This window comes from Natrix helvetica, assembly GCF_964273705.1.
Source record: "Natrix helvetica genome assembly, chromosome: 1".
Taxonomy (NCBI): Eukaryota; Metazoa; Chordata; class Lepidosauria; order Squamata; family Natricidae; genus Natrix; species Natrix helvetica.
The window spans coordinates 175,894,634-175,910,182 of NC_138548.1; the positions used below are offsets into that span (position 1 = coordinate 175,894,634).

At 38.5% G+C, this 15,549-nt stretch overlaps 1 protein-coding gene across 1 annotated transcript in view; it reads right to left on the reverse strand.

The window, feature by feature from the left end:
• Positions 1-3,174: 3,174 nt before the first annotated feature.
• The window catches only part of TMEFF2 (transmembrane protein with EGF like and two follistatin like domains 2), a 298,149-nt gene continuing 285,774 nt past the window's right edge, over positions 3,175-15,549 (reverse strand). The window contains exons 9-10 of the mRNA XM_081951663.1: positions 13,612-13,770; positions 3,175-3,566 (exon numbers count right to left, since the gene is read on the reverse strand). Coding sequence (XP_081807789.1) covers positions 3,470-3,566; positions 13,612-13,770 — 256 coding nt within the window. The 3' untranslated portion in view covers positions 3,175-3,469. The remainder of the gene's footprint in view (positions 3,567-13,611; positions 13,771-15,549) is intronic.

Sequence of the window (15,549 nt, forward strand, 5' to 3'; positions counted from 1 at the left end):
TGACATTAAATAAGAGAAAAAAAGCAAAATTCAACTGCTTTTTGTCACTTTAGAGAAAAATGTGCACTCTCCTCCACCCAAATGGAGCAACTCAAATTATTACTGATCTAAATTGACCATGTTCAATAACTACAACTTAGTTTCACTTTCTTTCAATTTTTTTTAGAATTGCCATGAACCAAGTGAAGGAAACCACTCTGAAATCAGCTCTGAATGTTCTTATCCAATCCCAAAAGGAAACTAGTTTGAATCCTCTGTTATTTAAGTCAAAATCTCATCATGTGTCTCTTGCAATGATGGGGACTATTTTCATTTCTGTCGTATAGACACCCTCCAAAGGTGCCTCTTGACATCAAATTCTCAGCTCAGTGAAAGCTAGGGGCCACTGTTGCGCCGCATGCCAAGCATAGCCCAAGATACTGTGAAGTGAATAGACCAGCCGTATCTTCTCTGGACTGCAGTGGGAACATCTTATCTGAATGCCACAAAAGTGATGTGCTATTTTGACGGTGTGCCAAATCACCAGTTCTGATTGTTTTCAATCTAGCAACAGCCTCCATGCAGTTCAGTTTTTACCTGTAGGTTTCTGCCGAGTTTAACGTAGAAACACAGGACTGGATAAAAGGAGACTTGGAGAAATCTCCTTACCTCTGTTGTTTTTTTTAAAAAAAATATTCAAATAGATCTCAGGAAAAAGGTTTGTCTTCAAAAGACCTCAAAAGCTCCTTTGAAAACAAAATGATTAAAGGTTGTTTCTCCTCTTTTCATACATCAGCAAGGCTACTTAATACCTTGCTTTGACTCTTGACAGTAAATGCATCTTTTGTTGGCTGCAGCTGTTAAATGAACATTAAGGTAACAGAAGCTCAGTATAGGAGACCAAATCAGTTCTACTATTTTAGTTCTCTCTGTGTATAGGACAATGTAGATTCCAATGAGAAGAACCCGGAAAGCAGCAGCAATCTTTCAATGTTGCCAAGAGAACCTCAAGGGAGCATCCATGAAGTCACTAATCTTCTCATCATCTAGCCCTGCCCTGTTCTTCTCACCATTCACCCCCCATCTTTCTACAACACAGTCAAACTTTGTAGGGCTTCCTTCTCTCCCATCAGCATGCTCACCCCCTCAGCCAAAAAGAGGGGAGCCTGAGTCAACATAAAGTTGCCTTTCTTTTTTAAGAAGGCAGGATAGTAGGCAGGATATCTAGAACAGCCCTTAGCACCCACTGTTCAATTCAAAATAAATTGAAATATAAATAAGTACACAAATGAGAAATTGGCATGCATACCCCCCGCCCCCCAATACAGTCCTCATGTTGGCTTTATTTGCAAATGAAATGGTGGATGTCATCTGTTTGGAAGTGTGAACACCTTCCCAGAATGAAAAGGTAACATTTTTTTTTTGCAAAAAGCATCCTGGGGTACTTGATGGGATGGTAGTAGGGAGATATTTGAGCTTTGGAGAAATAGGTATTTGATAGAAGTGATTTTGTGAACAGGTAAATCCTGCCATTTGCTATCCATTCTACGTATGTTTCTTTGCTTCTGAAGGTCAGTTCCATGCTCCACCATGGGAGCTTCCTGGGTGGCTTTGAGCCATTTATTATTTCTCTGCAACCCTTCCCCCTCAAGTGTTATTGGGTGGGGTGTGGGGAATGGAGAGCACCATGTGCTTTGTCTCCAGCAAGGCAGGATTTGCATCTAATGAATAAAGAACAGGTAGTAACCAGAGGTGGTATTCAACAGGTTCTGACAAGTTCTGGACAACCAATAGTGGAAATTTTGAGTAGTTCAGAGAACCAGTAAATACCACCTCTGACTGGCCCTGCCCCCATCTTTTCTCTGCCTCCCGAGTTCCAGATGATCAAGAGGGAATGGAGATTTTACAGTATCCTTCCCCTGTCATGCTCACCAAGCCATGCCACGCTCCAAAATCCACACCCACAGAACCAGTAGTAAAAAAATTTGAATCCCACCACTGGTAGTAACTAAACAGCAGTAGCCCAGTGAAGAAATGGGCAGCAAGAACTTTGAATCAAAACATTAAAAACTAGGGTGTGAGGGATGGAGAAGTGAAGGGAAACATTTTTATTTCTGCCCAAAACTTAAGCAGAATAATTTTGACACAGACTAATTAGACAACATTGAATTAGACTACTGCAGAGGACATCTGCATCAAAGTACTCAAGTTGAATGGAGCATTCCTATCACTGACAAAATTGCTGTCCCCTTCCCTCCGATTCTGATTAAGAAATGGAGAATTTCTATTTGGGGAAAGTCATAGAGTTTAAAAAGTTCACATGATCAAGAAGGAAGGCATTGTGGGTGGTTAGAATGAAGGAGACACCAATATTCTGAGCCATATTTCTCTCAAAAGGATGCAAGGGACAGGGAGCACATTTATAGCACATTTTCTCTACAGCCTGTGGCCAAATCCATGCTATTTTCAGACTTGATTTTTCTTCCATTGTCTTCTCCCACGTTCTGTTTCACTTTTGGAATGTTGCCCTGTTGATGGACAGAGAGTTGGAAGTCCTGAGCTCTTGCACATAAATTACTTCCAATATTCCATCGGATTGGAAAGGATTAAAAAAAAAAAAGAAGCCTTAAGGTAAAGGTTTTCAAGTAAGGGTTCATAAGGGAAATTCAGGGGGTGTGAGAAGATGCTAAAAAGATGACTGATGTACAAAAATGATTTTCAAATGAAAATCTGATGAACTGGGAAGGTTGAGGGGGTGAGCATTTTGACAGGAGGGGAAGGAAGCATTATAAAGTTTGACAGTGTGCTGTAGGAAGACGGGGCTGAAGGGTGGGAAGAACACAGCAGGGCTGGATGATGGAAAGATTAGTGGCAGATTGTTGGAAATCTGGGGGATGGAGACCAGATGGGTGTCTTTTCACAAACATAAAATGGGAGACAGATTTAATGGACATTTGGCCAGGGAAATGTGAGACTTCCTAAAAAAAATCAGAAAAGGAGCTCTATGCAAAAAACCTTTGAAATGGTTAACAAGAGGAACCTACCAACAAGTCCATCAAAGGGTGAGCATATGTGTGTATATTATTTATGAGCTAGATGTGTACCTGTGAAATAGAAGCAGCTTGAAAAGAGAATGCAGTGGTTAGGATACAGCAAATTTAAGAGAGCCAAAAAAGTAGGGTTTTTTTTCTCATCACTGAGTATTTATTATATATAACAAATACATGAAAAAGAAAAACTATATTGTGTGATATAAATAGTTTATTTACATTACAGAAAAAACATCAAGACAATGTATACTATTTCAAATATATCCATACATAATCAAATATAGCTGTAGTACATGTTTCGTTCTGTTTTCATTGGTGTCGATTACCACAAATGCAAGGCAACATGTGTAGAACTTTTGTCTATAATACTGTATTTTGTAAGTCCAAGCTGTCTGCAGTTTACTTTTGCCATTGTGGAAACATGCGCTCTTTTTTTTTTTTTAAATTAACCTGGTCGATGCTCTCGTTGTGTTGTCTGAACTGTAGTGCCCTGTGTTTTGCTTTTGCCTGTGAATTCTGTTGCTCCTGGGACATTTCCTGAAAGCAGCAGGGGAAGAGAAGGGAGGAGAAAAAAAGAGAGGGAAAAAGGCATGAAATTTGCTTTGCTAAATGACAGCTGAGAATTGCAGCTATTTAAGGGCAACTGGAGATTCTACCTGTCACTCTAGCTCATCTTCTCTTGACTGCACAGCAACAGAGAAAGGCAACCTCCTGCTTACCCTGGGGACTCAGCTTTAATTTTGGAGCTTGGAAATGCCAAGCCATTCCTCCTAGGAGCTGGATTGCACGTAAGAAAGGTCTGGTTTCTCAGCCCCAGTTTATATCTCTTCCTTAAGAAATATCGGCTTTGTAACCGCTGAAAAAGGGATGTACAGAAAGCCATGGAGAACACACATGTCTTCGTTTTTAGGCAGCTTGGGGAATATGAAAGAGGAATAAAGATCATCCTCACATTAGCTTTAATTTGTCAATGCCAATAATAAACCAGCAGGTTGTTCTCCCACATGCAATTGATAAAAACTGTAACAATGTCCAAGCAGTGCAGTGTAAACTGTACAGACTTTTAATCATCGGATCATCTGCTGGAGGAGTAAAACAGCAACTTTAGAGATTAAGAATTATAGGTGTCGAAAGAAGCTCTTGTATTCCATGTTTACAGGGCAATATTGTATGGCATTTGTTATTTTCAGCTTCTGAGAAGAGCTAGATGTTATAAATGCATCACAGACCCTAGTCTTTTGAAATGCCACCAGGACCAACCATCAAATCCCACCATCCAAGAAAAATAATTACAGTCTTCTTCTGTGAAGGATTGAAATGGCATAAGTCATGGCATCGTTTTCCATTATCATGGATTGGGAGAATCCATGAAATCCCCAAAATCTATCTCCCTAAAATCTATTTTTGTTTCAAGCACTGCCAGTTTCTTCCTTTGCTACTTCATTTCATATATTCCAAAGAATTTTCCCTTCATAGGTGTCCTGAGTTGTTGGAATGGGATGTTGTGTCAATAAAATAAGTTTTTGTCATAAAATAAATAAATAAAAATGTGCTATTTTTTTTTAAATGATTGGTCAAATCACTAAATGTAAGTAAAAGCATGATGGAGGCTGAAGCATACTGAATCTAAAATGTTATTCAATTATTAATTATGAATTCAATTAATATAATTATGAATTTTAAATTAACTCATGATAAGGAATTCAAGTAATAGTGGGTATAAATCAAGATAACATTAGATTCTTAGGTACGGTAAAGCAATTTTTCCTTAATATTAAGAAATTAGTACTTATTATCTCAGATACTCATTTCTTACTTCAGAAATCTGAAAAAGAACAGAAACAAACACTGGTCCCTGATCTTTTTTTCCTTGTCCTATTCCTTGCCCACCTTCAGTCCAATGCCTCTCTAAAACATCTACTTATAACCTTTAGCAACATTTTAAATGGTGAGATTATGCAGTGATTGGAACTTAAAGGGGAAAATCCAAAGGTGCTTTTAAAAAGCAATTGGACTTTCTTAGCTCCCCCCCCCCCGAAAACATTTTACTTTAAAAAAAACCCAAAAATCTTGAGTTGCCTTTTGAAAAGCATCTTTGGGACAACCATAATCTAGATGAGCCGGGAACCTCCATAGACATTAATAGGGAAAAGACAAGTGTGCAAAAATGCTCGGAGAACACCTGTGGGCATGTTCTTCAAGAAATAGTGCCCTTTCTAAGGTTCAGATAGCTGTGCTATGCAATCCCAAGCAAAGATGCATATAGTTCAAGAAAGTCCCCAACAAGGAAGTTCATGCTCACATAGATGCATTGTGGAGCATCTATTTATCTTCAAATCTAGATTGTGGCTTAGTTCCTGGTATATACAGGTGAAACTCGAAAAATTAGAATATCGTGCAAAAGTTCATTTATTTCAGTAATGCAACTTAAAAGGTGAAACTAATATATGAGATAAGATTCATTACATGCAAAGCAAGATAGTTCAAGCCATGATTTTTAATAATTGTGATGATTATGGCTTACAGCTCATGAAAACCCCAAATCCACCATCTCAGAAAATTAGAATATTACATGCAATCAATAAAACAAGGATTGTACATAGAACAATATCAAACCTCTGAAAAGTATAAGCATGCATATGTACTCAGTACTTGGTTTGGGCCCCTTTTGCAGCAATTACTGCCTCAATGCAGCGTGGCATGGAAGCTATCAGCCTGTGACACTGCTGAGGTGTTATGGAAGACCAGGATGCTTCAATAGCGGCCTTCAGCTCTTCTGCATTGTTCGGTCTCATGTCTCTCATCTTTCTCTTGGCAATGCCCCATAGATTCTCTATGGGGTTCAGGTAAGGCGAGTTTGCTGCCCAATCAAGCACAGTAATCCCATGGTCATTGAACCAGGTTTTGGTGCTTTTGGCAGTGTGGCCATGTGTCAAGTCCTGCTGGAAAATGAAGTCAGCATCCCCATAAAGCTCGTCTGTGGAAGGAAGCATGAAGTGCTCCAAAATCTCCTGGTAGACAGCTGCGTTGACCCTAGGCTTAATGAAGCACAGTGGGCCAACACCAGCAGGTGACATGGCTCCTCAAATCAACATAGACTGTGGAAACTTCACACTGGACTTCAAGCATCTTGCAGTGTGTGCCTCACCATTGTTCCTCCATACTCTGGGTCCTTGGTTTCCAAATGAATTTCAAATTTGAAGCCCATGTCCAGGAACCGTCTGTGTGTGGTGGCTCTTGATGCACTGACTCCAGCCTCAGTCCACTCCTTGTGAAAGTCCTCAACACTTTTGAATGGCCTTTTCCTGACAATCCTCTCCAGACTGCGGTCATCCCTGCTGCTTGTGCACCTTTTTCTTCCACACTTTTCCCTTCCACATAACTTTCTATTAATGTGCTTTGATACAGCACTTTGGGAACATCCAGCTTCTTTTGCAATTACCTTTTGAGGCTTTCCCTCCTTATGGAGGGTGTCAATGATGGTTTTCTGCACAACTGTCAGGTCAGCAGTCTTTCCCATGATTGTGATTCCTACTGAACCAGACAGAGAGACCATTTAAAGGCTCAGGAATCCTTTGCAGGTGTTATGGCTTAATTAGCTGATTGGAGTGGGACACTTTTGAGCCTAGAATATTGTACCCTTTTCACAATATTCTAATTTCCTGAGATTGTGGATTTGGGGTTTTCATGAGCTGTAAGCCATAATCATCACAATTATGACAAATCACGGCTTGAACTACCTTGCTTTGCATGTAATGAGTCTTATCTCATATATTAGTTTCACCTTTTAAGTTGCATTACTGAAATAAAAGAACTTTTGCACCATATTCTAATTTTTCGAGTTTCACCTGTATCTACTTCCTTTAAACTTTGTGAATCTCTCTTTACAAAAACATTTGCTTATATTAAGCCTCACAGGTTCTCAAATAGACAATCTTCTTAGAGAATGATTTGGAGTTTGAACTTAATGAATGTAATTAAAAAATCTGTATACCATGTAAGTCCTTTTAAATTGATTTTAAGAAGTCATCAGGAATTGATCCTGAAAAGAATATGTATGCAGCACCCTGTTAAAATTACACTACATAAATTGTAACCTTTGTAGGTTATATTAAGGGTTAGCATATATTATCACCTTTGGTGGTAATGTATACTTTGTAGTTGAGAGATTTGGAGTTGCTGAGAAAAGTTACCTATTCACAATGAACCCTGTTATGCCTTGGTTTATTGTCTATATTTCTTAAGGCATATAAATCGATGCATCATAAGAAACGGATTCAATTCCTGATATTAGTAGCTACATTCATTATCATAAACCATTGAAAAACTAAAATACATCTTTAAGCAGATCAATGATAGTTGGGTTGATACTCTAGAACAAGAGCAAAAAGCTTTGAAATGCATTTGTTTCAGGTTTGCTCTTTTTTTCCTACCAATGTTTTTAACAATGCTTTTCCTACCAGATTATTCCGTTTCCAAACAATTGCTACTTTGATAGAAATATTGAATATGGATATTTTTCTTTAATGTCACACACGTTTTGCGATACATAATAGAAGGTTTGTGCTCTCCAGATAGAAATGTCTCCTTTGTATATGAGCAGTCATTAAATTGTGATGCTGTGCCTTTGTGATGTTTGGAGGAGTGGATTTGGAGGGAAGTTTTGCTTGTGCAATGCGGCTATATGGTGACCTTTGCAAAGTTGAATTATTTTAACAGCCCTTTATATTCATGGGCTTCCCTCTCTCTCTCTCTCTCTCTCTCTCTCTCTCTCTCTCTCTCTCTCTCTCTCTCTCTCTCTCTCTCTCTCTCTCTCTCTCTCTCTCTCTCTCTCTCTCTCTCTCTCTCTCTCTCTCTCTCTCTCTCTCTCTCTCTCTCTCTCTCTCGTCTTGCTTCAATGTTCATTGTTTTTTAGTCTGAATGCTGCATGTTTAGTTTTTGTTTTGATTTTTGTTTGTCAACAGAAAAATGAATTTTATGTTCTTTAATTATCTGAACCTCTACTATAACTTCAGTACTCAGTTTATGAATATTTATATTATAGTCTAAATAGGTTTGGGGAAGTTGCTGATGCTTATAGTTGAATCTATGCAGCTCATCAGTTACATCGTGACCAATGGGACTTAAATTCTAAATAAACAGAGCTAGATTTGTAACCTTTGGCATATTTATCTGGAAGTACTTCTGAACTTCATTTAGCCTACTTTGGAGGAAGGAAAAAGTTGTCTTGTGATGACAAAAATCTTTGTTCTCATTATTTTCTGCTTTGGCTGCCATAGAAATCACCCATGGACAATTATTAGTTCTATATGGGTTTCAGAGGGTGCTTGGGCTTTGTCCTGTAAGTCTGGTAGACAGTTTGATGGAGGCCTTAGGTATCTTCTGCTGGGAACATTGGAACATTCCTGTGTAAATATTCCCCCTTTCTTTACTCCTATTGGATTCCCTGGTTTGCTGAGGTGCTTCAGGAGATGAAACAACAAAAGAGATGCATAAAGCATGATTGGAAAAAGACAAGGACATCTGAGAACATATAAAAGGGATTGTGATGATGATAGTGGACATGGCAGTCATTGTTTGCCATTCATTACATCTGCATAGAGTCATCTGGTATTGGACCTATTTGTCTCATGTGCTGGCTCTTTCCCATCATTTCTGCCTAGCCCATAAGATCCATTAGAGAAGTGGGTACTTCATGTCCCATCCACTAAGTAGTCTAATCTGATGGTACCTAGGAAGTGTAGGTCCTTTTTCTATTGACAATCTCTGAAAATCAGTTTCCCATCACCACTTCTCCAAGCTCTGGACCAGATCAGTGTCACTGCGTTAATTGTTTGCTAGCTGCGCTGAAGATTTACTGTGCAGGTCACAGGTCTTATCAGCAAGTGATTTACTGCGCCTGCTCACACACATTCCAAATACTTCTGATCTTTTGTTCATCTACCGGAGGAGGTGGGCGACAATTGCTCTTGCCAAAATGTAAGGTTTAGATAATAAGGTTTTATTTTTATTTCATATTAAAGTTTGTTTTCATTAGAACATGTTATCGGGTTTTATTTCTTATCAAGAGATATGCTTCTTGGAAGGGCTGGCAATCCGCACCTCAATCGAAGGTGGAAGGGAAACTTCCATTCCTTCACAATCAGGGTGGCTCATCTAATGTACAGAGTATGCCTTCTCCCCTATCATGGTGACTGTTATCTTCACTCATTGTTTGTTTTTAGGCTTTGTAGCATTTTTTATTCTATACACGACCCGGACTCAGTGTTGTGTCAGGTGGCTTTATAAGACGTGCAAAGGTAGCAGGTGGAAAGAAACCATGGACCCACACAATCCAAAATCCTCTTGTTTCCTCAAGAGGTCTTGCATATGGTATATCAATCTTGGGGCTGTTGTAGCTAATGACTTAACTTGTGTGCACATTTATATCCAGGCACCAGAAGGGGAGGGGAAGAAGGGGAGAATAAGAAACGTGAACAAAGAATGTGTCTTCCATCAGAGATGTTCACAGAATAACTGTTCCATCAAGATGTTGAAATGAGCACTGCGGCACTGCTCCTTATATAAGTGTGTGTGTGTGTATGCACGGTGTCATGATGCACTTATAAAAGAGGTAGGGTTTGTATCACAACTCTCCTATCATTTGCCTTCCTCCCCAAACCTTTATCTCCCACCTTCTCTGCTACTAACAAAGCCTTGAGTCAAGCAGTAAACATAGCTCTGAATTTCTTCTCACCTCCTTCCGTGTTTTAAAATATTGATTAATTAATTAATTCCATTGTTTTGGGTCTCCTTCCCCTTTATGGGATCTAGAGAAAGAAATCCCCAGATATCCTGTTTTATTTAATAGTTGGTTTAGAAGGAGTGGAATGAGGTAGCCATATAAAAATAAAGTGCTGAGTCAAAAAAGCCGAAAGCCCATAAAATATATCACTTTGTACACATGGATCCTACTTAAGGGCCATGTAGAAAGTATATTCAAGAAGAAAACCTGAAATATATGGACACATCAATAGACAATACGTGATTTTTTGCAGCTCAACTAGAGATCATCTGTGGACATTTTTAATTTCACAATCCCCTAGGCAGCTGCATTTATGCTAGAGTTCACCTGGTTTTGTCAGGTTCGTTTTTTAAAAAAACAGTGAAAATTCTATTTTAGGGATTTATTTTTTTACAGTTTCCATGCATTTAATGCTCAAAAGGATGGGAATGCACACTGCAACTTTTCAGACACATAGTCAGTTGAACTCCGATGGCCATATTTGGGAGATACAAATGGTCCTCACTTAGAACATTATAAGATAACACAACATTATATCTTAATATTTATTTATTTAGCTTTATGTCCTGATTCTTCCTCCCACCTCCTTCCTTCCTAGGAGAAAAGTAAAATACATGCCAGTGCCAAGATGATATAATATACATTATGTAAGATTTATAGGGTAAGAAATTCTGTAGCAATTTCCTGAATGGCAACTGGCTCTGATAAGAAATGGCACCTTCTAACATGATCGTCCCAATGGCCAAGTCAGACAAACATTATTCGTGAGCATAATGTTTCTGGAAGTTGTTGCTCGAAGAGATCTATCCCTTGAAAAAGAAATACCCTGTTCCTATATCTTGTTGGCATCTTAGCATACACTATCTTGAATACCAATAGTTTGCATTTGCACATTTTTGTGATTTGGGGACTGATGTTTGATTTTAATGTATAAATGGCTATCAACGACACGTTTGAGTAGATGTGATTTTGAAAAGCCACATGCAAGTTTTTAATGAACATGTAATCTAAAAATACCCCCAAAATGTGTTCATCTAATATATGTATATATATTTTAATCTTTTAAGCAAACCGGTAGCTTGCTTTATGGCCTACCCTGGCAGAGTTTGTAAGCTAGAAGGAAGATTACTTAAAGAACAAGAGGCAGTGCCATTTTTCAGTTTAGCAGTTCCTTTCCCATCTCCATCCTTTTATGTACGCTGCATTTTTGGCTGTTATTTTTGTGTTTCCTAAAGCTCACTTTAATATAATACATTGCCTTTTTTTTGGTAGGAGAGGGTCTACTCTTGAGGGAAGAATTGATAGGCGTAGCTTGGTCGACAACCATTCCAAGATTCAGCATACATTTTTCTATTATGCCTTTAGGTTGGGAAAGGATTTATGAATTGTTTTGTATCTTTTCTTGATCTGAATGTGAGATGTAGATGCTTAAGATATAGTGGAGCTTCTTTTTCACTTTCTATATATGTGTTGTCTTTTTCTGTTTCTCATTTGTTGGAAAAAGGTTTTTTATTTTAAAGGCATATGATTTATAGGAGTAGTTGCAGGAAACTTGAATCACTCTCTGATGTTTGGAAAAAAGCCTGAAGAAATTGTGAAGCTGGAAGAAACAGAAACTTTTCTTCTCTAAGTGGTTGTACACATTTTTTGAGGTGTGTGTGTGTTTGAATTCTGGAGACTGCCTGGACAAATTCCTGCAGTTTTCTTGGCAAGGATTTGTTTGGAAGTTGTTTGCCATTGCCTGCTTCTCAGGGCTGGGAGGAACTGGTCCAGCTGGCTTCATGCCTAAGATGCGACTCACCATCTCCTAGCTTCTAGTCTGATATAACACTAGCACTTAGACTTATATATTGCTTCATAGTGCATTTATAGCCCTCTCTAAGCAGTTTAGAGTCAGCATTTTGCCCCAACAATCTGGGTCCTCATTTTACCCACCTCGGAAGGATGGAAGGCTGAATCAACCTTGAGCCAGTGAGATTTGAACTGCCAGCAGTCAGCAGAAGTAGCCTGCAGTACTGCACTCTAACCACTGTGCCACTGAGGCTCTTGTAATTTTAACCAACTGACTTTTTTTTAATGAAATTTGGTACTGAAAATTAATTATTGATCAATAGAGGAACAGTGTTTCAAAGATTTTGAATTTAGAAGAATGCATTTGGAGGAACCATTTCAATGATAAATTCCATTCTAGTATTTGAAAATCATCTTTATGCATTATAATCCTCATCTCTCCACACAGAATATTTCTGAATTGTCTAAAGCAGCTCCATCTTCCCAGTCCCCATATATGTTATGTGATTGTTAGAAACCTCCCCAAACATGCCCCTTTCCTTTTTTGGTAGCCCCTATAACTAACTAACTAACTAACTAACTAACTAACTAACTAACTAACTAACCAAGCAACCAACCAAGCAACCAACCAACCAAGCAACCAACCAAGCAACCAACCAACCTGCCTGACTAGCTAGCTCCTAATCTCACAAAAATGAGCACACAGGGCAGCACATGATAATTAAGAACACCAAAATAGAACATAGATTATAATAATGATAGTCAATAAAGATAACATATGCGGGAGTCTAAAATATTCCATTTTCAATCTATGTCCAAATCCCAATCAGAACAAACTAATCCACTAGCAGGGCTATGTCATCTTCTCAACCCAAGTGTGAGGGAACATCCAAGTCTTCAAAATCTTGTGAAGGCCAGAAAGATCAAGGACAGCATGATTTCTGGGGAGATGCTGTCCATATGGCAAGTTCTAAAATAGAGAAGGTGTGACTCCTAGGTCTCACAAGATGACATTTTTTGATGGATGGGGTCTGGAGCATCTCAGCCATGTCAGTTGTGGTAAGGCATGAACAAATGGAGCCCTCTGGATCACATTAAAATTCATGATCAGATCATAGTTGGTGGAGAAGATTCTACTACAGAATCTCAGTCTTTACTGGGCAGAAAACAACATTCCTTATTATTCGCCAAAAGGCATGTTTCTAAGGGCTTTCATCTAAAGATGAAAACTTAGAGGGAGATGTTTAATTGGGCCCTCTTGCATTTTCTGAGTGGTCCACAGTTGCAAAAAGTGAGAAAGACTGCCTAGAGCTAGCAGGATGCCTATGGCAAATGAACATTGTATTGAAAGACTGGTACATTTATAGACTAGGAGACTTTCAGGGAAGCTTGCTACAGCCATGAACATTTCCAAAGAAATCAAGGATTCCCTAGAGCATGACTTAGAAAAAAAATCACTGATCTAAATGAAAATCAACTCATTTTTCAAAGGTTAATGTATTTTTAAAATAGGGCTCCGAGAAGGTTGGTTTATAATTCAAAGACTAAGATATATATGGACATTTAATTTTCACAGTTTTATATGATTGCCTCTAGTGCCTTGCCCTAAGCTGAACATCTCAGGGAAAAAACCTTCCTGATGTTCTTACTTTGTTCTAAGTAATTCGGGAGTAATACTGTACATGAGCCAATCCAAAACATTGAAAATAGGAAAAGATTATCTGTAATTAATATTGCTTCTCAGCTTCTATTTAGTTATTGATTAGACCGCTGTTTCTTAACCTTGGCAATTTTAAGATGGGCGGACTTCAATTCCCAGAATTCCTCTGCCTGCATGTCTGTCTGGGGAATTCTGAGAGTTGAAGTCCACCCATCTTAAATTTGCCAAGGTTGAGAAACACTAGATTTGGCCAAAGGAGGGAATACATGATACCTGCATGCTGGCTTTTCTACACGGAGATGTCACATTCTAGAAGAATGTCATAAAAAGATGATACTGTGACTAACCTTGTAATGCAGAGAACGACAATGCAGATGATTGCAATCTGGATTGTTCCAATCACTGCTGCTATTAAGACATACTGAAATCGAACTGGGCCTGGAACCACATACAGAACGCTGTAGTCTTTCTTTTCACAGTGTTGTCCAGTGTAGCCCGCATCACATCTACAATGAGAAAGCACATATTCCTTCATTCCTTTGTCTGCAGAGATTAATTCAGCTTCAAACAGAAGAGAAGGTGAAAGAGAGAAGTTTGATAACCGAATCAAGAGACAGTTGTTGGGCGTGCTTGGTGTAATAGCTTTCTGAGGGCTTTCTAATAACTTATAAGTACCCCCAGAATCACCCTGTAGGGAAGATGGATGACACGAAAAATTAATAAATAAGTAATAAATAAGTAAATATCCAGTTATATCTTTCAACAGAAGAAATTGATTTTTGTAGTTAGAGGTAACTGCCCATCTCAATATAGGCTAACTTAAACATTAAAAGAAATGACTTCTTGAAGAGATTAGTTGGTTTTAGGTCACCGTTCCCCATGTTGGCTTTCATATGTGCTGGGTTTCAATTCTTATTTAAAGGCCACAATGGTTAAGGATTTTAGAAGTCCACCACATCAGAAAAGTCTATATTTGAAGGAAGTTGGCCAGTTAATTGTTATTACTTGTTATTAAATTACTTTATTTATTGCAGGGATTCATACTTCTATTTAAATCAAATAATCCAGGACAAAGTTGATATTGCATTGGCACCTTAAAGGAAAGGAGAATATTAATCCAACCACACTGTTAATCTGTTCTGGATGAAGCCATCTCTAGCCAGGGGTAAAAATAAGGCCTGCTGTTCAACACATCATTATGACTTCTAGCTATTTCTAATTTGCACATTCTGGAATGCATGGTCATACCCAGAAACTATCTCCACTGGAACCAGGCATATCCCAAAGACCTTGGAAAGACCTGGAAAGCTGTCTTAAGCCTTTGAATAGCTTGTTCCATAGCTGTGAGTAGTAGCATCAATGGGACTCTGTGATTTACAAAGAGTCAACAGTTAGGCCATTCCCTCTAGCATTAGCATAGACTGAATGTGACCATAGAAGAGCCCTGGGCTTAAATGTGGATCTACTTCTATTGTACATAGGTAGAAGTCGTCCCTGGAAGAGATCCCTGTGAGACCAGTACAGATTTCTTCCTTGCCTGCAATGTACTGTACTTAACCATAATCTCTCCACATGCTTTTTCTCTCAGCTGAGCTCCGATGCTGGTTCAAAGTGAAAGTAATCGACCTAGGGAGTTATTTTAAAAGAATGAGAGTTCTTCCACCCTGAGACATGTGCATCTTTTGCTTATAAATCTGGACTCTTGCTCAGCCTTCAACATACTGCATGCATTGAATTGGTTGCGTGTGATTAACAGGAGGTGTTTATATGCCATTGATTAGCTCATTATCATTGCTTCCTTTGTTGAGTTTGCTATGTTTGCTGTGGATGTTTTATTCATAATTGATTGCAGAAATTTTAAATGTTAAGTCTAGTTATATTAATTCTTGGGAATTATATTTGAATTACAGCATTCTATAAATGGAAGGAAAATGAATGAATGAATGAATGAATAAATAAATATCTGAGGCAAATCTGTTTTTACACAAAGTAGAACTAATGCCATCATAGTACATCCATTTTGGCTCTTGATCTAGCTTTTTAACATTTTTTTAAGAGGACGATGCTTCATTGCTCCATATGCTGGATGAGAGTGAAAAAGGCAACTTGGAATTCTGTTGAATCAGTAATAGAATCAGAGTCATCGAAGTCTGTAACGGATTCTGTTCTACAACTGGCCTACAAGAAGCCTTGGAGAAGCCCACAAGCCAGGCATGGAAGCAGTTGGCATTAATTTATTTGGAACCCACAGCAGCTATATCCCATCCTTTCAGATGGGAAATGCT